General features: G+C 32.9%; 3 protein-coding genes and 1 pseudogene across 3 annotated transcripts; 2 read left to right on the top strand and 2 right to left on the bottom strand.

Annotated features, from left to right (window-relative positions):
* Positions 1–223: 223 nt before the first annotated feature.
* Positions 224–2311, top strand: LOC115696352 (uncharacterized). The gene is made up of 2 exons (XM_061118506.1): positions 224–1988; positions 2138–2311. The coding sequence occupies exons 1-2, from the start codon at positions 1719–1721 to the stop codon at positions 2309–2311; spliced, it is 444 nt and encodes a 147-aa protein (XP_060974489.1). The 5' UTR covers positions 224–1718.
* Positions 2312–4875: 2564 nt separating this feature from the next.
* Positions 4876–6039, bottom strand: LOC133029309 (uncharacterized). Its single transcript, XM_061101817.1, has 2 exons — positions 5775–6039; positions 4876–5643 (listed from the first exon to the last, which is right to left on the bottom strand). Exons 1-2 carry the CDS (start codon positions 5979–5981, stop codon positions 5212–5214), a joined length of 639 nt encoding a protein of 212 aa, XP_060957800.1. The 5' UTR covers positions 5982–6039; the 3' UTR covers positions 4876–5211.
* A 400-nt stretch (positions 6040–6439) lies between these two features.
* Positions 6440–8363, bottom strand: LOC133029307 (uncharacterized). The gene is made up of 2 exons (XM_061101816.1): positions 7016–8363; positions 6440–6851 (listed from the first exon to the last, which is right to left on the bottom strand). Exons 1-2 carry the CDS (start codon positions 7834–7836, stop codon positions 6626–6628), a joined length of 1047 nt encoding a protein of 348 aa, XP_060957799.1. The 5' UTR covers positions 7837–8363; the 3' UTR covers positions 6440–6625.
* Positions 8364–9727: 1364 nt separating this feature from the next.
* On the top strand, positions 9728–10700 carry LOC115696353 (abscisic acid 8'-hydroxylase 1-like; annotated as a pseudogene).
* The last annotated feature ends 10939 nt before the right edge of the window (positions 10701–21639 follow it).

Raw genomic sequence — 21639 nt, 5'->3', positions numbered from 1 at the left:
CACTACTGATTTTTTCCATTTTATTACATTTATATTGTTCCACGGCAAAAACAACATTTATACTGTTTTTTTTTTTTTTGGCAGTTTACTGCCTTTTAAACTTTAGCCGTGTGTTTGATTTTCATTGCCACTTGTCACGATAGGGTTTTGCCACGTTTTTTCTTTTAAAAAAAAAAAAAATTAATTGTTTTGATTTGACGGTTATGTGTTCTGATCAAAAAGTGTTGTATTTATGTATTTTTCTTTTATTTTTTTTTTTATTATTTTCGAATCTAATTTTTGTAATTTGTAATCTCTCTCACCTCAACTGTTCATCTTCTTCCCCATTTTCAGTTTGCTTAGACGGTTGTAATAGTGGGTAGTTTTTTCATTTTAAAAAATTTCAAATCCCATCCCACTATCTTAAACTTCCCTCTCATTTTCCCTCCCATTTTTATTATTTTTGTCTATAAATACCTTCATAGTTCTTCATAATGGCCGTTACTCGTTCATCACCATCTCCGGCCAAAGTTACAAAACCCACAAAACAATCGCAGAAAACCAGACCCAAATCAAAAATGGGTAAAAAAAATCTGAAAGAGAACCCTCCTAGCCCCACTTCCCCTTCTGTTAAAAGAAAAACCATTGCTGGACCTTCGAAGAACACTCGAGGAAAAAGACCTCGAACTGTTGTTGAAAATTCAGACTCAGATTTTGAGTTGGATTCTGAATTTCTTAAGTCGCCTGTTTCTGTTAAGGTATTTTACTATTTATCTGTTGTTGTTTTTGAGGTTTTTTGTTTTTTTGTTAAATTCGATATTTGAAGTTCATATATCTGGGTATTTGTTTGTTTTTGTTTATGTATTTGTAATTGTTTTATATATCTTGTTCGATTTATTTATGTGTTTTTGTTAATTTTTTATTTGTTGTTTTGTTGGTGTTGTTATTTTTTATTTTAGGGCAAGGGTAAATCCCCTGTGAAGGTGTTGCCATCATCAGGTGTTTCTGAAGAAATTCCTGTTAATATGATTGTTGAGGTTTGTCATGTTATGCATTCTGTTCTATGTTTTTTTGTTGTTTTTTTGTTGTTGTTATTTTCGTAGTGTTTTTTGGTGTTTTATCAGTGTTTTCATTGTTCTGTTTTTTAGGATTGGGAATGCAAGTACACTCGATCTCAATTTTATCATTCTAGAGTAGTAACATCTGGTTATTACTCTGTACTTGGTGACATTAAGAGAATTTTAACTGAAAGCCAATTGGAAATTTTTTCAAAATCTGTGTTTGGTTATTTTCTTCGAATTCCTAAGTACATAATTCATTACCAATTGCTTCATTGTTTGCTGTTGAGGGAGGTTCAGCAGCCTAATGGGTTGGAGTTTTGGGTTTGTGTCCAAGGGAAATACCTTAGGTTTAGTATCGAAGAGTTTGTGTTGGTCACGGGGTTAGATTGTCATGTTGATTCTGATTTTTATCAGTTTAAGCAAGATGATAATGAATTGGTCAAATCTTGTTTTAAGGGGTACAAAAAAATTACCAAGGGTGCTATTCAGACTGCTTTTATTGCTGACAATCTTAAGGATAACGACGATCTTGCAGTCAAGTTGGCTGTATTGTATTTTGTGCAGTGTTATTTGTTAGGTGGTCCCCCTGGTAAAGTTGTTTCGTCTGAGGAAATAGATGTTGTGGATAGTGGTCGATATAATGAATTTGGGTGGGGCAAGCATTGTTTTGATATCACTATGCATTCTTTGAAGGGTAAGATAGATTCTGGTTATAAGAGGGTAGTTCGTAGTGACGAGGATGGTGGGTATTACAGGTTATTGGGTTTTCCTTTGGCTATTCAATTCTGGTTTTTCGAGTGTTGCCCGTATGTTATTGGGAAACTATCCTTGTACTCAAATGTTGGCATTCCAAGGATTTTGAATTGGCCTAAATTACCCAAGGACAAGGAGGGTATGGTGAAAATGGATGTCATGAACACCCTCATTTTCGATCGGTCTTTGAAAGAGGTAATCCTGTTGTTTTTTATTATTTTTCCACTGTTGTTTTAATGTTGTTTTTGTATACATTATTTATACGTTATGTTTTTATTGTTGTTGTTATTTTATAATTTCAGTTTCATGTGCATATTGTTTTTTGTTGGTTTTTGTTGTTTCAGTTAAAATTAAGAAACCTCACTCCAACTTCCGTTGAGAGATTGAGTTTGAGCCTCACTGATTTTTTCTCTGGTGAGACTACTCCCAGAAATTTTGTGAAATTCAAAATTAAAGGTGGTTCCAAGCCCGCCGGTCAACTCGGCTTGATGGGTTCTTCTTCATCAACTCGCTCATGAGAATGTCTCCCGAGTTGAGTTTGAGGAATTTAAAAAGTGTTTATCTCGTTGTTGTCGACGGCAAGGGATTCTTATGAAATCTGTTGCTGAGATGAACAAGAAGCTGGACATTCTTATTGAGGTTTTTTTTTTTTAATTGTCATTACTTTTTCTGTTATTTTTTTAGTAGTGTTTTTATGTTGTTTTATACAGTTACTTAATTTTTTTTTTCTCAGTCATCCCAAGGTGGTCTCACTCACAATGGATCTCAGTCTAAAGATGCTCTTCGTACTTCAGAAAATGAGGATGATGAAGATTCCACTTCGGAGGAAGACGAGGATGATAAATTCGACGATGACAAAGGAGATGATCATCATGACGATGAAACTGATGATGATGATGATGATCTGGGTGGAGATGGTGTTGGTGCTGGTGAGGATGAGGCTCACACGGGCGATGTTCGTAACAATGAGGGTGTTGTTGTCCCCGCGGTTGTTTCGAGGGATGATGATACCGGCAAGGTCGATGATGCCAAGAATTCTGACCCTGTGGAACCTATTGCAGAGATCAAACAGGTGTATTTCTTGTTTGGACATCATTTTTGTTTGTGCTTTTTTTGTGTGTTTCTGTGTTTTGTGTTTGTTTTAATAGTTTTTTACTGTTTTTTTTTTGTTATCAGCCTGAACAGTCTCAAGGTGGGGAGGAGAACATTGATGTTGATGTAACAATTGCATCTGCTGTTAAAGCTGTGGAGAATTTGGTTTGTGTTTATGTTTTTTTTTTTTTTTATATTTGTATTTATTTGGTATTCTATTGTTGTTTTTATGGTGTTTTTATTGTACTGTTTGAAATTTAAAAATAAGTCTTTTTATTTATCCTTTCTCTTTTTTAGATTGGTTCCTCAACTCATGCCCCCGCTCCCCGTTGAGACTTCGAGAAGACCGATCTTGAAATGGTTGTTTTTCAAGAGACTCCTATTTTACGTCCTCAAAAGAGGGATCGGAAGAAAGGAGAGTTTTGAAATCCCCATTCATTGAGCTTGCTTCGGTGCATCTAAATCGAGTTCATCCTCGGTTTCTCCTGATGATTCTGTGTATAAGGTTGTTAAATATGTGCGTGGTTTGTGCCCGTTGGACAACAAGATTGGTGAACCTGTTGATCCGCAATTGGAAGCTGAGTTTGTCAAGTGGGTTGATTCAGGTCTTAGAAAGCATAAATCTAAGTAAGTATTTTTGTAGGTGTTTTCAGTTGTATATCTGTTATTGTTTTATATTTATTTTTTATTTTTTCATTTCTGTTTTGATATTTTTTTATTTGTTTTTTTTTTAGCACAACAACTAATGTGTATTGTAAGGGTAAGGACACTATATTTCCGCCATTTCGTTTTGGTGTTGAGGACATCAGCAACAAGATGTGGTTTCACAACCTTGCCTACCCTAATTGTTTCCTTACCAATTCTGTAAGTTTTTATTTTATTATTATTATTATTTTACATATTATTTTTTTATTTATTTTTTTTAATGTTTTTAAGTGTTGTTCTGTTAGTTTTTTATAAGTTTGAATGTTTTTTCACTTACTTTTTTTTATCTGTTTGTTCAGCACATTGACATCATTTTCTATTATCTTCGTAAGAAAATAATGTACTCACGTAGCCGAAAATCAAAGTCACCACAACTGATTGCCTCTTTTGTTCTAGCATAACAACTTTGTATGAGAGGTTTGTTGAGAAAAACAACGATATATCGGTGTTGTCTCTTTCTCACAATGTGGCCCAGTACATTCAAGGTGGTAAGATATTATGTGCCACTCCTTGGCATTTGGTTGATCATGTTGTTATGCCTATCAATGTAAAATTACAGGATCATTGGATTTGTGGTCGTCTTAACATAGTTGACAGGCGCATATATCTGTACAATTCACTGCGTTCTGGGAGGTATATGACTGCTGCCAAAGAGGCTTGCAAGCCTTTCTCTGTTATTTTACCATATTACTTCTCTATGTTAGACTTCAAAGGCCTTCGCAACGAAACTAAGTTTAGCACTATGGAACCGTTCCCTATTGTTGTTGTTGATGGTTTACCCGAGCAGGTCACAGCGTAAGTTTTATGTTTAGTGTTCAATGTTTTTTCACTGGTTGTTTGTATTTTTATTTTTTTGTCGTTGACTTTGTTTTTTATCAGTGTTCTCATAGTGTTTTTTTTTTGTGTTTTATTGTTTTTTTTTCCAGTGATTGTGGTGTTTTTGTTGCATCATTTGCTGAGTATTTCATTGATGGCAAACCCATCCCATCCTCTGATTTTGATGTGGAAATTCACCGCGATCGTTTGGCTGCGTTATTTTATCATTATGGGATGAAGAAGCAAACTGAGAACATTGAAAGTGAATCCGAGGCCCCTCCCAGCCTTCCCAAGAAGTGATTTGCTTTTTCAATCAGACTGTCATTGTTCTTATAGTTTTTTAATGTTTTTCATGTTGTTTTTCGTAAACAAACATTGGTGTTCTGTTGTTTTTCCTTACGCTTTGTGTGGACAATATGTAATCTTTTATTTTTGTATGTTTTTTCTTATTATTTTTATGTACAAACAAGTTGGTATGTTAAAGTTGTTTGTTTTTTCATTTCACATCCATTCTTTTTTTGTTTTTTTTTTCTTATAGTTTCTCTGTTTTTTTGAATCCAAATATTCATTTCAGTATTAAAAACACAAACTATTTCAATAACAAACTTCATATATATATTCAATTTAGTATCCAACATCTTTTAATATCCAATCTAGAGTATCAACAATTCCCAATGTAATCAATATTTTTCAAATAAAAACTGTATTCCCTGTGTATTTCAGAAATTTAAATTCCTCAATATCTAATTCTCATAACGTATGTGTAGTTTTCTTTTGTTTTTCCACTGTTGTTCTGTTGTTGTTTTTATTCCCTTCTACGTCTTCTGCTGCATGTTCTTTTGTTATGCCCCAGTTCACCACATTTGCTGCACTTGTTGTGTTGATCCCTTTCCCATCCAGCCTTCCTTCTTAATGTTTTTGGTCTTCCTGATTTTACTCTTTCATGTGGAGGCAAGACTGTAATATTTTTCACTTCTTCCGGTACCTCCCATTCACTTTGGTGTCCTATTGGGTAAACTGTCCCTGAATAAGTTGCCAGCCAATTTTTTTTTGTGTAGTAATCTGAACAGTAGGTGTACGGGTCCATGTTCATCTCCCTCATCACGGCCACTGCGTGCCCGCATGGCATTTCATCTATTTGGAACCTGTTGCACGTGCATGTTCTTTTTTCTAGGTCTACTTCCCACGATTCTTTCATTCTTGTTACCTCAAACAAGTAATCTGTTGTTGCTTTAACCTGTTTTAAATTTTATTGAAAAAAAAAAAATCAAACATAGCTGTAATTCCTACAACAACAATACAAAACTATTAAAACAGCACTACAACAACACTACAACACTACAAAAAAAAGCATAATTAATATTTTACCTCCAGATTCAATGAGTATGTGTAATTTTTCAACAGTATGTCTTCTCCAGTTGGTGATAGCTTAGTGAAGGTGTTGTGTGCTTTTGTCCTATTAGTATGCGTCCATTGTTGCACCAATGCTCTCAAGCATTCTAGCAGCGTTGTAATTGGTAGCTCCCTTGCTGCCAAATTTGCAGCGTTCAGTGATTCTGATATGTTTGAGGTCATTGTGGAATACCTCTTGTTTTGGCTATGAATTCTTGACCACTTTTCATACCTGATTTTTTTGAGGTAAGGTCTTATGCGTTTGTCCAATCCATCCAATTCAGCCATGTGGAACTCGAATTGCTTTTCTGTGTAGGCTTTCACTGCTCCAAAGAATGGCAGATTGTATTTGGCAGCATGTTGTTTGAAGCTTGTTTTAAGGTTGCTCAAAATGTGGTAACCGCAGTAACTGTGTGCAATTTCTGGATAGATTTCTCTCGCTGCTTTGATGAGGCTTTCACTTCTGTCTGAAATTAGGCATTGGTGTTCCCGTACACCATACGCTTCTTTAAATTTTTTGAAGAACCATTTCCAAGATTGGTCATTCTCAGAATCTGCAACACAAAACGCTAGTGGAAAAATATGACCCGTCGCATCTTGTGTGCATGCGCACAACAAAGTTCCCCCATAAGTTTGCTTTGAGGAACGTTCCGTCCACAACAACTATCGGTCTGCATGCTCCCCACCCTTTTATGGATGCATCCAACGCCATGAAAACAAAGAGCAAGCTGTTGTCTTCTGCCGTTTTCAGATCCACAAATGATCCAGGGTTTGTTTTTTCCACCATGTGTAAGAAACTCGGTATTAGGCTGTACGAGTCACTAGCATTACCTCTCAAGTCTGTTTACTGCATGTTCCTTACTTCTCCAAGCTTTCATATAGTTCATTTTGATGCCAAATCTGTATTTCAACTCCCCTTTTATGTCCATCGCTGTTGCCTTGGTCTTTATGTTCAAGAACTTCGGTTTTATGCATTCCCCTATCAGTTTCGATGTTGCTTGCCTTTGGTCTTCATGCCTTATATTTATGGGGCATGTGTGCATATTTGAGAACCTATTGAAACAAAAAAAAAAAAACAACAAAAACAACATTAAAAAACTATTAAAACAAACCTGTTGCAGATACCAAACATGTGTATTTCAGTACAAATTGTGAAAACAGGTCATTTGTTAAGGCTGACAACAAAAACAACATTAAAAAACTATTAAAAAACCAACCTCCTGATTATGAATGTGTTTGTTGGCCCATTTCTCGATGCTCTTAGTGACCAATTGCAGCTTTCGTAAACACATTTCAGACTGTATTCTTGAGAGCAGGACTTCCACACTTTGTACTGAAAGTTGTTTTTGATTGCGTAGTAGCTGAGGACATTTTTTAGAGTTTCTTTGTCTTTGTATGCCTGTCCTTTTTCCACTTCGGGGTGTTGTTTGTCTGTTATTAACTTTGCATTGTTGATGTCGATTTCTGGATCCAATTTTTTACTGGTGTTTTCAAGTTGTTCTACCATTTCTTCAGCAACCAGATTTGCATAGTCAATTATGTCGAATTTGTCCTCCTCATCTTCTATTGTTTCTGACTTTTCCCCTTCTTCCGTTTGCTGTCCCGTTGTGTATGATTCTGTTGTTGTTATGTTGTTTTCAAGCGTTGTTGTGTTGTTTTCGATCATTGCCACATTATATTCATTCGGTGTTGTTGTGGATATCGAATTTGGTGTTGCAGCAGGTGTTGTGTTGTTGTTTTGCTGGTTGACACATAGTGGATATGTCGTGAAATCTGTTTCCTTCATTTTCAATTCCAAGTAAAAGTAGAGGCTTCGATCGTTGCATATTTTGATCGGTGGTATTCCTTCTGTAGCTTGGTACTGTATTTGTAGTGTTGTGCTGGTGTTTTCGCACCCCAATGAAGTAACCAGTATTTGCAGTAGCTCTTCGTACTTGCATTTTGTTGGTATGAATTCTCCACTAGCCACATAGTTCACATAATTGTGATCTTCATTCCATTGTCCACTGCTCTTGATGAGTACTGGTAGACGTTCCATTACCTGTCATTCCAGGGTCTTATTTAATGTTAAAACAATAGTACAACAACAATAAAACAATAGCAAAACAACAAAAAAAAAATCAACAAAAAAAATAAAATAACAACAATAAAACAACACAAAAACAACCAAACAGAAATACCCATTATTTTTTTTTTAAGTTTTTATTATTATATTTGTCTGATACATATATGTATGAATGTTGTTGTAGTACTGACCGCAAAACAACATTAGAACAACCCTGATGTTGTGTTTGAATAATTGTACTAATTTATCGATTTTTTTTTTCGAAATCATTTTGTGTTACAAACGTCAAATTAACAATAGAACAACCCTCATTTATGTTTTTGCATCATAAATTAAAGAATATCACAGTTGTGTTTTTCGTTTTTTTGTTTAAAACTTCAGATCTAAATCTTGTTTTTTTTTATTTTTAATTTTTTTTGGTTTCTTAAGAATTAAATTATTTTTTGGGTTTGTTGTGTTTACCTCTGTTATTTTGTTGGGACAGTTTTCTGTACGTCTTGTTCTTCGATTCTGATTCCTTTTCAAAAAACTCTTCGCCGGATTTAATGGTTTTTTCTTGGTGATTTCCGTCTCCGGCGTCTCCCCACACACGAACAAGGTTGTTTCCCGTGTGTTTTACTGTTCACAGTAGAAATGAAATGATGTTGGGCTTGGGCAGTACAAAAGTAATGAAATTGGGCTGGGGCAGTATAAATGTTGTTTTTGCCGTGTCCCAGTATAAATGTAAAGTTTTGGTCCAAAAGCAGTATTTTTGTAAAATTCCCTAGTTAGATTCATGAGAAAATTACATTGTATACTCATTTTATTTTATCTCTTTTGATTTTGATTTTGATTTTTATATTATTTAAGATATATCCACTTTTATAGATGATGCTCTCATTATACACCTTAAGTTAATGTAAATTATGTGCTAGACTTAATTGGAGAGTGAGGGTATATTGGACAATCTACTCACAAAAGTAGGTATATTTTAATGAAATATAATATGAATGTATTTTTAATTAAAAGATACAAAAAAAGAGGTATTCCTCAACTTATCTCAAGTTTTATGGTTTTCTTTTTATAATTATTATTTTATCAAATAGATAATATTAATTATTTTTCGTCGTTTAATTAATTGTGTAGTTTGCATAGTTATGATTATGAACTTAAAAATTTAAAAGTTATATATTTTTTTTTATAATTATTTATATATTAATTAGGATTAGATGAAATGAATGTAATGTAATTAATGTTAGTTATTTTAACCCTTTGGTTACATAATTTCTCATGTATTAGTTTTTTTTTTCTTCTATTCTATTGGTGGAACTTTCTTTGATAGTTTAATTTATTAGTTATGTTATGTCTTTTATTTTTTTGAAATTTTATTTTGGGTTGAAAGTGAAAATAATATTTTAATTTGTCCACCATAAGCTTCATTTGAAAAAGAATCACAAATTTGTGGTAAATATTTCTTTTTTCATTGTCATTATATAATTTTTTTTTTTCAACATATATAAATATAGACTAATTTTATGGTAACTGTACGCTTATTTTGTTCTTATAGCATAGGAATATTTTCTTAACTTATTGATGTATATGACTTTTGAGTGTATACAATAATTATTATACACTTGTATGTACCCAATAAAAAAATTAAATTATTAAAATAAAAAAAAATTGACATGTTATCTATTAATCTTTATCTCTAAAGCCTTTTATTTTTTGGAACAAGTTCATTAAGGACTAAAAAATAGTAGGATCCACAGGGGAAGATCCAAATAACAGTAGTCAACCCAGCAACACCGGTTCTAGCTTGGGAATCCAAACCATCATCAAAGGAGAGTAAATCTCTCTTAACAAAGATAAAATTACATTTCAAAAAATGACAAATAAAGTTGATAACATAAAGTTTTGTGTGTATTCTGCAAAGCTGGAAACTCAAAACGCTTGGTTGTTCACCAATCGGGTGTAAGAGAATTATATCATACATATACTAAATTCAGTTATAGAATTAGTGTCCAAAAATAAAAGGTTGTGAAATATTAATGCAATAGATTTTAAGTTGAGATTTTGTGAAATGAAAATCAAACAAATTCAAGTCCAGAAACAGTCAAATTCGTCCTCACCAGAAGTGAACTCTTCAAGCCCACATTCTCAGCTAGTAAGGAAAAAATATTGGGGAATTAAGGGCTTTCACACCATACGCCAGTGAATTCATTGTCTCTAATACTGAGACCTTAGTTAAAGACTCTTTTCAGTCATGGGAAGGTCATTTGATCAATACATATCAAGAAATGAAAACAGTCAGTACTCTCAAAAAACTTTACTTTCAATCTTTCATGGTGAATTAAGAAACTCAATAATTAATGTTTGCTCTGTTTGTATTTTCAGTTCACTTTCAATGTTGTTGTGTTGTCTATATTTTGAAAAGATAAAATCTTGCATAGAGAAGATCAGAAAAGGTGTTATTACATACTTGAAAAGGATTACAATTCAATGCCCATAAACCTTCCTGAAATACTTTACCATAAATCCATGAAAGAAAGGAAAGAGCTTGCACATATCTTGGCTCAAATTCTCTCAACCAGAAGTTAGAACAAGGAAGAAGAACACAATGACTATTTGGGGTCTTTCATGGGGAAGCAAGAAAGAGTTATATTTGGAGCTAGGAACACTACAACAAGTGTATTGACTTGGATTCTTAAGCTAAGATTGCTAACGAGGGGTCATAAAACTCTATCAACATCAATTTTATTCTTTTTTTTTTTTTGGTTAATAAGCCTGTAAAAAGGGGAAGAAATTAGAAAGAAAAAAAGAAAGAAAGAAAGAGCAATACACATACATAATCATCATTGGAAAATTAAATTACAGAGTTTGTTAGTTTGGTAAAAATCAGAGAGAAATTTTATTGAATTGAATAATCTGAATTGATACAAAAGAGTTGAATCTATATATAGTACAAATCCACTATGACTAATCCTAACTAACTGTTAACAAAATTAACGGAAACAACTAATTTAACAGCCCCCCCCTCAAGATGGAGTGTAGATATTTTTTACACCCATCTTAGAAAAAATGTTGTTGAATGAGGCAGAAAACAGAGGCTTCATTAGGATGTCAGCAAGGTTGGCTTTGGAGGAGACGTGACTTAGCTTCAGTGATCCATTGGTGATCTTCTCTCTGACAATGTGGCAATCGATCTCAACGTGTTTTGTAAGTTCATGGAAGACAGGGTTTTCTGATATGTGGATTGCAGTGTTGTTGTCGTAGAAAAGTACAGAAGGCATGCTGATTTTGATGTTGAGTTCTTGGAGAAGGGATGTGAGCCATGTGAGTTCACATGTAGCATTAGCGATTGCACGATATTCTGCCTCAGCTGATGATCGAGAAACTATTGGCTGCTTTTTTGATTTCCATGAAATGAGTGTTGGTCAAAGGAAAACACAATATCCAGATATAAATTTTCTGGTATCGACACAAGCTCCCCAGTCAGCATCAGCGAAAGCTTGAAGCTGGAGTTTGGGAGGTGGGGAAGCATAGAAACAGAGGCCTTGGCCTGGTGAATTTTTTAAGTATTGAAGTATTCAGGTGGCAGCCAACATGTGAGGTTGTCTAGGAGATTGAAGGTATTGGCTGAGTTTATTAACGGCAAAGCTTATATCTGGCCGAGTTATAGTGAGGTATAAAAGTTTACCAATAAGACTTCTATATTGAGTTGGGTTTCGAAGGAGTTCCCCTGAGGTATTACTGATTTTAATATTGGGTTCCATGGGAGTTGAAGCTGGTTTAGAACCGAGGCATCCAGTGTCTTTGAGAAGTTGTAATGTGAATGGCCTTTGGGATACTAAATTCCCTTTGAGCATCGAGCAATTTCAAGGCCAAGGAAAAAACGGAGGGGGCCAAGGTCTTTAAGCTTGAATCTGGAGTCAAGGGTGGAGATGAAGGAATGAAGAGCAATGGCGTTGTTTGTTGCTACAATTATGTCATCGACATAAATGAGCAGTGCAAGGAATACACCAGATTGATTTCTTGTGAAAAGTGAATGGTCATTTTGGGCCTGTTTGAAGTTGTGTTGTAATAAGGTATTGCATAGAGTTGCATACCATTGATGTGAGGCTTGTTTAAGACCATACAAGCTTTTGGTGAGTTTGCAAACTGCATTTGTTGGTAAATCTCTTTTTGGACAGTAACCTTGGGGGAGTTTCATATAGACATCCTCATGTAATTCTCCATGCAAAAAGGCATTGTTTATGTCCATGTGATGTAAGTTTCAATTGTTGATGGTAGCAAGAACAAAGAGAAGTTTTAATGTGTTGAATTTTGCTACAGGAGCATAGGTCTCGAAGTAGTCAATTCCTAGTTTTTGAGCATACCTTTTTGCAACTAAACGAGCTTTGCACCTCTCAACTAAATCGTCAGAATTATATTTAATCTTATAAACCTATTTGTTTCCAATAACATGTTGATTAGGAGGTAGTGGGACATGTGTGATTTTTTTCAAGGGCATCTATCTCTACATCCATAGCATTGTTCCAAATTTTGTATTGGCAAGCTTGTTTATATGATGTAGGTGTGGAGAATGATTAAGAGCAAGTACAACAGCTCGGAAATCAGGGGAAAACAAGTGATAAGAGATAAAATTAGTTAAAGGATGTTGAGTGATGGTTTGAGTGACAAAGTCACATTTATAATCATTTAGATGGATAGGTTTTTGAGGTTCATGACCAGATCTGGTGGGTTTAGAGATAATAGGTTGTTTATGGATAACATTAGTGTTATTGGGAGGGGTGATGTGTGGGGTAGATTCAGGAACTGTCATGTGATCTACCTGACTGTTGGTAGTCGGTTTTTTCGGATAGTGAAAAAATTGATCAATGTTGTTGTTATGGGAAATATTTTTGAAAGGATAGATACTTTCATAAGAAACAACACCTCTTGAGTGGAATATGTTGTTAGTTTGAATGTCAAGTAAAGTGTAAGCTTTCATGTTGAATGGGTAACCAATGAAAACACATGCCTTAACTCGAGGTGAAAACTTGGTTTTATTTGTGACAGATGAGGCATAAGCCAAGCAACCAAAGTTGCGAAGGTGTGTATAGGATGGTGGTTTTTTATGCAGTAATTGATATGGTGTGCTGTTTTTGAGTAAGACAGAGGGGGTTCGATTGATGAGGTATACTGCAGTAGTCACCATATAGCTCCAATAAACCAAGGGTATATTAGATTTGAAGGCAAGGGCTCGAGCAGTGTTGAGGATATGCTGATATTTTCGTTCTACTACAACATTTTGCTGTGGTGTGCCAACACATGAATTGTAGTGAAGGACTTCTTTTGTGGCATAAAATGCAAAAAGATTCAATTCTTTTGCATTGTCACTTCTGACAGCTTTTATATTGATTTTGAATTGATTGAGAATGAAAGTATAAAATTTTTTTATAGTCGAGAGCATCAGCTTTGGATTTTAAAAGATATAACCAAGTGTGCCTTGAATGGCCATCAACTTTGGTTAGAAATTATTTGTATCTTTCAATTGAAGGGATTGAATATGGACCCCAAATGTCCATATGAATAAGATCAAATATTGTAACAGTTATATTGTTGTTAGATGGAAATGGAAGTTTCTTTGTTTTGCAATATGACAAGTAGGACAATTAAATTGTGTTGAGATTTCAGACTAATATAAAATTTTATTGATTTTATTAGTAACAATTACAGATAGATGTCCAAGGCGTGTATGCCATTGAAGTTTATCTAGATGAATGTTACAAGTAGTAATTAATGAGCCTTTATTGGGGATTGTCTGCTACTGTAGATAGTAAAGATTCCCAATGCTTTTAGCTGTCCTAATATTCGATGTCTGAGAATGGTCCTGGATGTAACAATAGTTACCTGTGAAATGCATAGAATAATTTCTATGTTGTAATAATGTATGAACAGATAACAAATTGTAATGGAACTGTGGCACAAATAAGACATTGTGCAAAGTAATGAAGCTGTTAATTTTGACAATGCCAACATGTTCAATTTGAACTTTTGTGCCATTAGGGAGAGTGACATATTTATCTGTGGTGTTATGAGTAATGGCAGAAAAACAAGATTTGTTACAGCGAACATGATGTGTTGCCCCACTATCTATAATCCAAGAAAAGGGGAAAGTAATACCTGAAAAATGGTTCACAACAGCATTATCATTTGATGTTGAAGCATCAGTTAAAGGTTGAAGTTGTTGTGTCAACATGGAGATGAGTTGTTGACATTGTGCTGAGGTGAGTTGAGAGGGATTGATATCAGGTATGTTGGTAGAAACTTGAAATGTTTGGGGGAAATTCTTGCTTGAGGAACTAGGATCGGGTTTGCGAGTTGTAGTGTTGTCATTGGGTTTTCGATTGCCATAACCAGGTGGGAATCCTATGAGAAAGTAGCACTTATCTTTGTAGTGACCTGATTTTTGACAATTAGTGCAATGGGGACGAGGCCTTTTATTTTTAGAGGCTGTATTAGTAGCAGGTGTGGAATCGGGTAAGGCAGATTAGGTGTTGGTTGCAGCAGCAACAGGTGGAAGGGTTCTTTGGCCTAAAGTTCTTTGGCGTTCTTTATGAATGACCATAGAAAAAACTTTGTTAAGAGAGGGACAAGGATCAAGAAGAAAAATCTGATCACGGATTGCATGATAAGATTCATTGAGACCCTTTAAAAATTGGAGAGCCTGATCATGATTTAGGTGATCTTGGGTCTGAATTGCAGCAGCACAAGTACAAGGTGTTCTTGGCCTTAATTGGTTAATTTCATCCCACATAGCAGTAAGTTTAGTGAAGTAGGCACTGACTGAATCATCTCCTTGATGAAGATAGGCGAAGGTTTCATTCAATTTAAAAATTCTTGGACCATTTCCTTGATTGAACCGATTATTCAATACAGTCCATATTTCGGATGCAGTCTCAAGATACATGATGCTACTTTTAATTTCAGGAGATACAGAATGTAAAATCCAAGAAATAACCATTTGATTACACCTAACCCAAGAACTGAACAAATTATCATTAGGGGGAGGTTGAGGGATAGTACCTTCAAGAAATAGAGTCTTATTTCGTGCTTTAATTGAGAGTTTGAAGTTACGTTTCCAAGGTTGGAAATTATGATCTGTGAGGACAGGGTTACCAACGCCATGCCAGGATGATCAGAGTTGCTTAAGTAGTATGGAGATTGAATGTCTTCATACGGAGGTCTGTCCACCGGAGTTGATCGAGAAACAGGGGCAGAGTGCTCTGTTCTGGGTGGATTGTCAGCGAAATTTGTTGAAGGTGGTGGTGGAGGAGCCATGGGAGCATCAGCCACTGGAGGGACATCAGTGGTAGTAGGAGAACTAGTGGCTCTTGTTCTAACCATTATTGAAGAAGAAGGAAGGATTGAAGATCAGTCGAGAAGAAGAAGAAGGAATCTTGAAGCTTCAATTTGAATTCTTGGAGCTTTGATCGCTTTCTACTGATACCATGTTAGTTTGGTAAAAACTAGAAAGAAATTTTATTGAATTGAATAATCTGAATTGATACAAAAGAGTTGAGTCTATATATAGTACAAAGTTACTATGATTAATCCTAACTAACTGTTAACAGAATTAACGGAAATAACTAACTTAACAGAGTTGATAAAATTACATTTCTCTAACCAAGCCTAAGCCTACTCCAATTTTCACTCTCTTTATATTTTCTTTAAAAAATAGAAATTTTTACACTAAAAATACAAAATACATATTTTATTACTAAAATGCTGCTACACGGTTAAGCCTACATTTTTACTCTTCAACTTTATTTTATTACAATTTTACCACTTATATACACATTTCATGCATGCATCACTACATGTCAATAGACTATGACCTCTATCAATCAATCATCCATCATTTTCTTCTCTTTTTCTCTTCTTTTTCCTTTTATTTTCTATTTCTTTTTAGTTTTTTTTTTTAAAAAAAAAATATCAACCTCCATAGCTGAACTCTTTCTTCTCCATGATCCCAACTCCATTTTTCCTCTTCTTTTTGTTCTTCAATTTTTTTTTAACTCCCATTAACCGAATCCCATAACCGTTTTCTATCCTTTTATTTTTCTCTTAATCTATATATAAATATAGTTGTAACTCGTTCTTCATCAACTCCTTCCCCTGTTCAAAAGAAAAGCTTTAAAATGGGATTGAAATCTTTAGCTAATAGAACAATGGTAAACGACCTGTTGTTGAGGAGGATGACTCTGATTTTGCTCCTCCATTTTCTAAACGTAAGCGACCTCCTCCAAAGAAGAAATCGAAGGTGGCTGCCCAGGAAAAAATTCCTGAAGATGTTTCTCAAAAAAATAATCAAGTTGGTGGTGGTCTTCGATCTCAGGTTTTTTTTTCGGTTTCCCCCTTTTTTGAAAATTTTTCGTATTTGACATTAGTGTGTTTTGTGTTTATCGATTTTACTATTTTAGGTTTTTCCTTTTAACATTTCTTTTTGTTTTGTTTGGTTTTTTAGGGCTTCTATTTTTTTAGTTTAATTTATATGTTCTTTTATGGGTTTTTAATTTTCGTTTGTTTAGTCTTAATTTCTGTTTCATTTTGTTGTTTTTTTTTTCTATTTTTATTTTTCCAGATGTTTTACTGTTTTTCATTTCAATTTCTTCATTTGATTATTTCTCATTTTGTAATAGTTTTTTCATAGTGTAAACACCTTCTGTATGTATTTTTTTTAATATGTTTTTTGTCTAGTTATTTCCTGTCCATTTGTATATCATTAATGGGTAAGAATTAGATTTACCATGGATGTTGATGTTCAAAGAGTATTTCCTGTATTTTAGTTTGTATACAGTTGTTTTGTAGTTTTATTATAGTTTTGCTACTTGCATATGTTATTTCATTATAAAACTAATATGCAACTATTTTGCACAAAACTTACTATGTATAACTACTATTTCTTAGTCCCCGTCAAATTAAATTCCTGCATAATATATAAACTAACATAAAACGATAAATGCAACTATAAGGCAACCAAAACAAAAAATAAGCAGACTTATACGTAACTGGTTGTACCTTAATTCGAATTTACTCTTCTTATTGTGTTTCTAAAAATATATATATATATATTAGAAACCAGTAATCAATCAAAATGTAACTGTATATAACGTAGATGGATTATTCATGAGGTTTTTTTTTTTTTTAAATTTTTCACATCATACATTGTTTTGGATTTGGTGGGAGCTCCAGATCTGTTTGTTATAGATCTACATTTCATGAATATAGATTTCGATATTAGGGGGAGTTATTTTGATCGAATAAAATAGAAAACAAATGTGTAATTTCAGTTTCTTCACAGTTTTTCTGATATTTTTTTCGTCATTTTCTGTTTAGATCATTGCAGGTCTTCTTTTTCAGTTGATTTCGCCAGAATTAATAGTTGTATTTTTATCGTTTTGGTTTCATTTTGGTTGTTTTACGGTTTTGAAACGATCGCGGTATTTTCACCTTCATGGTTCGCTCTGTACAGCTGAAGGCTTAGTGCATGTGATATTTTTGTAAATATTTGTATGTGGACTGTATAAATGTTTAATGGGCCGACCCAAAGTATTTTTGTAATTTTTTTTTCTTTTTTGTATTTTTTTATTTTTTTCCCTAAAAAATATTCTTGATCATCTGAGTATTCTCAATCTCAATAAGGTTTCCAATTAAATCTTTTGTTTCTATTTATGTACCATATCTCAATTTCTACTAATTCTAACAACTTGCAAAATAATAGGTATTTTATTGCCAAGTGTTTATTATCAGTATGATCTAATATCTATTATTCTGTATTGTTATTATTTATAGGGATATTGGCGGCTAAACCACTTAAACTTTACGGTTTGTAACACTTAACCACCAAAACTGAATTTTTGGCGGCTAAACTACCTAAACTCTGGTTCCGTTTTGCTCTGCACACCTCCGTCCAAAAATCACCGTTAAGTGCCACAGTGGACTGTCCACGTGTACACACTTGTACACGTGGCAAATTTTTAGTGGTCCACGTAATTTTAATTTTAAATATACTAAAAATAATTTAAAAATTAAAAAAAAAACAATTTATAAAAATTAAAAAAAAAAAAAAATTCTTTTTTTTTTCTCTTTTTCTTTCTCTTTTTCTCTTTCTCTTTCTCCTTCTCTTTCTTCTAGACAGAACCCCCCCTCCCCTAACCATTCTTGTTCTTCTTCTGCCATTCTTCTTCTTCTTCCTCTTGGAGACCGGAGAAAATGGATTGCACCACTGCCCTTTTGCCTGGCCTTCACACTAATTACCTTCTCTGCCCCTCCCGCCATTCTTCTTCTCTTCTTTCCAAAACCCATTTCCCTTCTCCCCTCAAGGTTTACATAATCTTCCCTTTTCCTTCTTCTTCGATTTATTTTTTCTTGTTAATTTTAATTTTTAATTTGTTTTTTTTCTTCTTTTTTATGCAGTTACAGCTCCAAACAAAAGCAGCTTTCTTTTGCTTCTTAAAAAAATTCTCCGATTTTTTGCAATGTTACATTGTCTGATGCTTGCAGGTACTCCATTTCTGAAATTTGTTTTTAGATGGATTAGTTATATGTATGTGAATGTTAGAAAGATTTGTTTTGCAAGTGGTTGGTGTTTATTTCAACGCTCTGGTTGTGTGGATGATAATCATTTGGTGTTTGGAGCAGTGAAACTATAATCTATGCCCTATATATAAATTTTTATCTAGATCTGCTAAAGGTGGTTAGTTTTGGTGTGAAGGTGATAATGGTGGTGGTGTGGTGGTTGTAGTGTGATGGTGGTGGAGGTGTGGTTGTTGTGGTGGTATGACTGTGAGGAAGGGGATCGCTGGTACGATTTGGGCGAATGGGGGTTTGGTAGCTGCTGGTGAAGGTGGTTCGTTATGGTGGCTGGGGGTTTGTTGATCTGGGATGGGCGGAGATGGAGGGCCTGTAGAAAAACGAAGAAGAACGAAGAAGAAGAAAAAAAAGAAAAAAAAAGAAAAGAAAAGGAAAAAGAAAAAAAAAAAAGTAAAAAAAAATATTTTTAATTTTTTTTCTGATTTTTTTAATTTTTTATAATATTTTTAATTTTTTTAAAAAATTAATATTATGTGGACCACTAAAAATTTGCCACGTGTACAAGTGTGTACACGTGGACAGTCCACTGTGGCACTTAACGGTGATTTTTGGACGGAGGTGTGCAGAGCAAAACGGAACCAGAGTTTAGGTAGTTTAGCCGCCAAAAATTCAGTTTTGGTGGTTAAGTGTTACAAACCGTAAAGTTTAGGTGGTTTAGCCGCCAATATCCCTTATTTATATACTGCTAATCATATAATCTAAACTCACTTCTAATAATGTAGTGTTTTTTTTTTCCACTTTTTTCTTTTTGTTTTTTAATCTAACTTATGACTCTTGCTTTGTGGATATGTTAATTAGGGGTGTTCACAAAGTATCCGATCCAATTCAATCCGCACGATCCAATCCAATTCAATCTGCAAAAGGCGGATATCCGCATTTGTGCGGATTGGATTGGATTGAAAAATCCAAAATCCGCACTTGTGCGGATTGCATGTTGTTTGACCTCAAAAAGTAACCGATCCAATCCAATCCGCACTTAATTATACATATTTTTAAAAAATTATAATATATAATATATATTAATCAAAAAAAAAAACACAAACTTCTTTTAGTAACATATTGAGTTGGTGCATTTTATTTATTTTATAATAAAAAATACAAGACAAATAATTCTTATTCACATAGACATATACACATAAATTTAAATATATGTATACTAGCTTAGTTATTTTAGTAAGAGATACATATATATTTTAGTGTAAATCTAAAGATAAGTACATATATACATTGATATATATATATATATATATATAATTGTATATTGGTTTAATTTGTACATAAATAGAGATGGAAATAGATTATTATTGGAGATTAAGAAACAATACTCTTTTTTTAATTTTTTTCTATGAAATATTAAATAATTTATTATTAAAAAAATAATTGATCCAAAATAACCGATCCAATCCGCACTATTGCGGATTGGATTGGATTTAAACTCTTATGCAGATCGAATTGGATCCAAAATATGAAATCCGCACTTAGTGCGGATTGGATGTTGTTTGACCAAAAAAGTGCGGATTGGATCGGATGAACACCCCTAATGTTAATATATTTATTGTGAATAATTAATGAAAATTAGTTATAAAAAAATCAATAAAAATAAAAAAAAAAATAGTTTTTATCAATCATATATTATTTTTTAATTTATTCTGTATAACCGAGTAAATATTGTACTTTATTTGTAAAAATGTACCATCTTTTAATTTGTAGACATATCTTTTCATTTTATACATAGTCTATTATTCTTTAGATAAGAGTGTGCCAGTTAATTTAAACTCACTTCATATAATAAATTTATAATTTTCTTTCTACTTTTCTTTTATTAATATTTTAATCATTGCTTGGATATGTCAATGTAATTATTATTAATAATCAATAATATTTTTTATTTTAAAAAAATACCACCTTTTAATTTGTAGGAATATCTTTTCATTTTGTATGAAAGAGCAATCAATACTATTTCTTACTAATAAATAATTTAAGATAACAGAATTAGATGTGATTAGATTTGACAGATATAGGTGTCGTTTGGTAATAATTTTGTTTTTTATGTTTTTAATTATAAAATGAAATTAAAATTTTTATTTTCAAAAATTTTGTTTTTGAAAAATAAAATTGCATTCTGTAGCCACTTTTGTTTTTTAATTTTAAAAATAAAAAATAAAAGTGTGTTCTATAAAATTTATTTTTATTTTTATTTTTCGATTTTATTTATGTCGGACCTAGGTCCGGGGTCGGATTCGAGTTCGGGTTCGGGTCAGAGGCCAGATTCAGCATAGGGTCGTGGGGGATTTTTGGGTCCGGATTTGGTCGGAGTTCAAAATATTGATTAAGAAAAAAAGTTTAAAAAAATATTGAAAGTAACTTTTTTTTTTGTTTTTAAAATTTTGATTCTCAATTAAAAAATTAAAAAGTAAAAACAGTTTTATAGAACATGTTTTTGAAAAATATTTTCACTTTTCTAATTTTAAAAACAAAAAACTGATTAAGAAAGTATTACCAAACGTCACCATAATATTTTTCACTTTTTTTTTTTTTTCATATTCAAGCTTATTTACTTAAAATATTTTTAAACAAATTTATCTATATTTTTATTTCTTAATTTTTTCAAATTATTTATTCTATTTTTTGTCTAAAATATTTTTATTAGTACTAATTAATTAGCCATTGAAATTTGTTTGATTTTCCTTCAAAAAAAAAAAAAAACAAAAAGAAATTTGTTTGATTTAAATAGTTCAACTAATAACTTTTTTTTTGTTCAATATGAAGTAATGCAAATAAACATAGTAGCGAAGTAACAATAAAAAAACATATTACATATAATATGATAGAGGGATGGAAGGTCCCATAATTGTTTCTCAAAATACGCTAGTAACATTGACTTTGAATGACTAGGATATAGCAATAATGCATTACGATCAGGCAAAGAAGAATAGAGAGCGGTGTTTTATAAGGTTATTCATCTAAAAAAAATGTATATATGTATGTTAGTTTTTGGAATTACATATAAAACACTATGTGATGTATTTTACCATATCAATTTTAGTAAAATTAAACACATAATCTTTTCATATATAATTTTTAAAATTTATAAACAACCGCAAAGGAAGTGCCGACTGTTCCTAGTTTCTAGATAACCAAGGACAACCTAAGTAATAT

Source organism: Cannabis sativa, chromosome 7 (assembly GCF_029168945.1).
Source record: "Cannabis sativa cultivar Pink pepper isolate KNU-18-1 chromosome 7, ASM2916894v1, whole genome shotgun sequence".
In the NCBI taxonomy this organism is placed as follows: domain Eukaryota; kingdom Viridiplantae; phylum Streptophyta; class Magnoliopsida; order Rosales; family Cannabaceae; genus Cannabis; species Cannabis sativa.
Note: the sequence above shows the minus strand (reverse complement) of the source record. Positions and strands in the feature narration are given on the sequence as shown.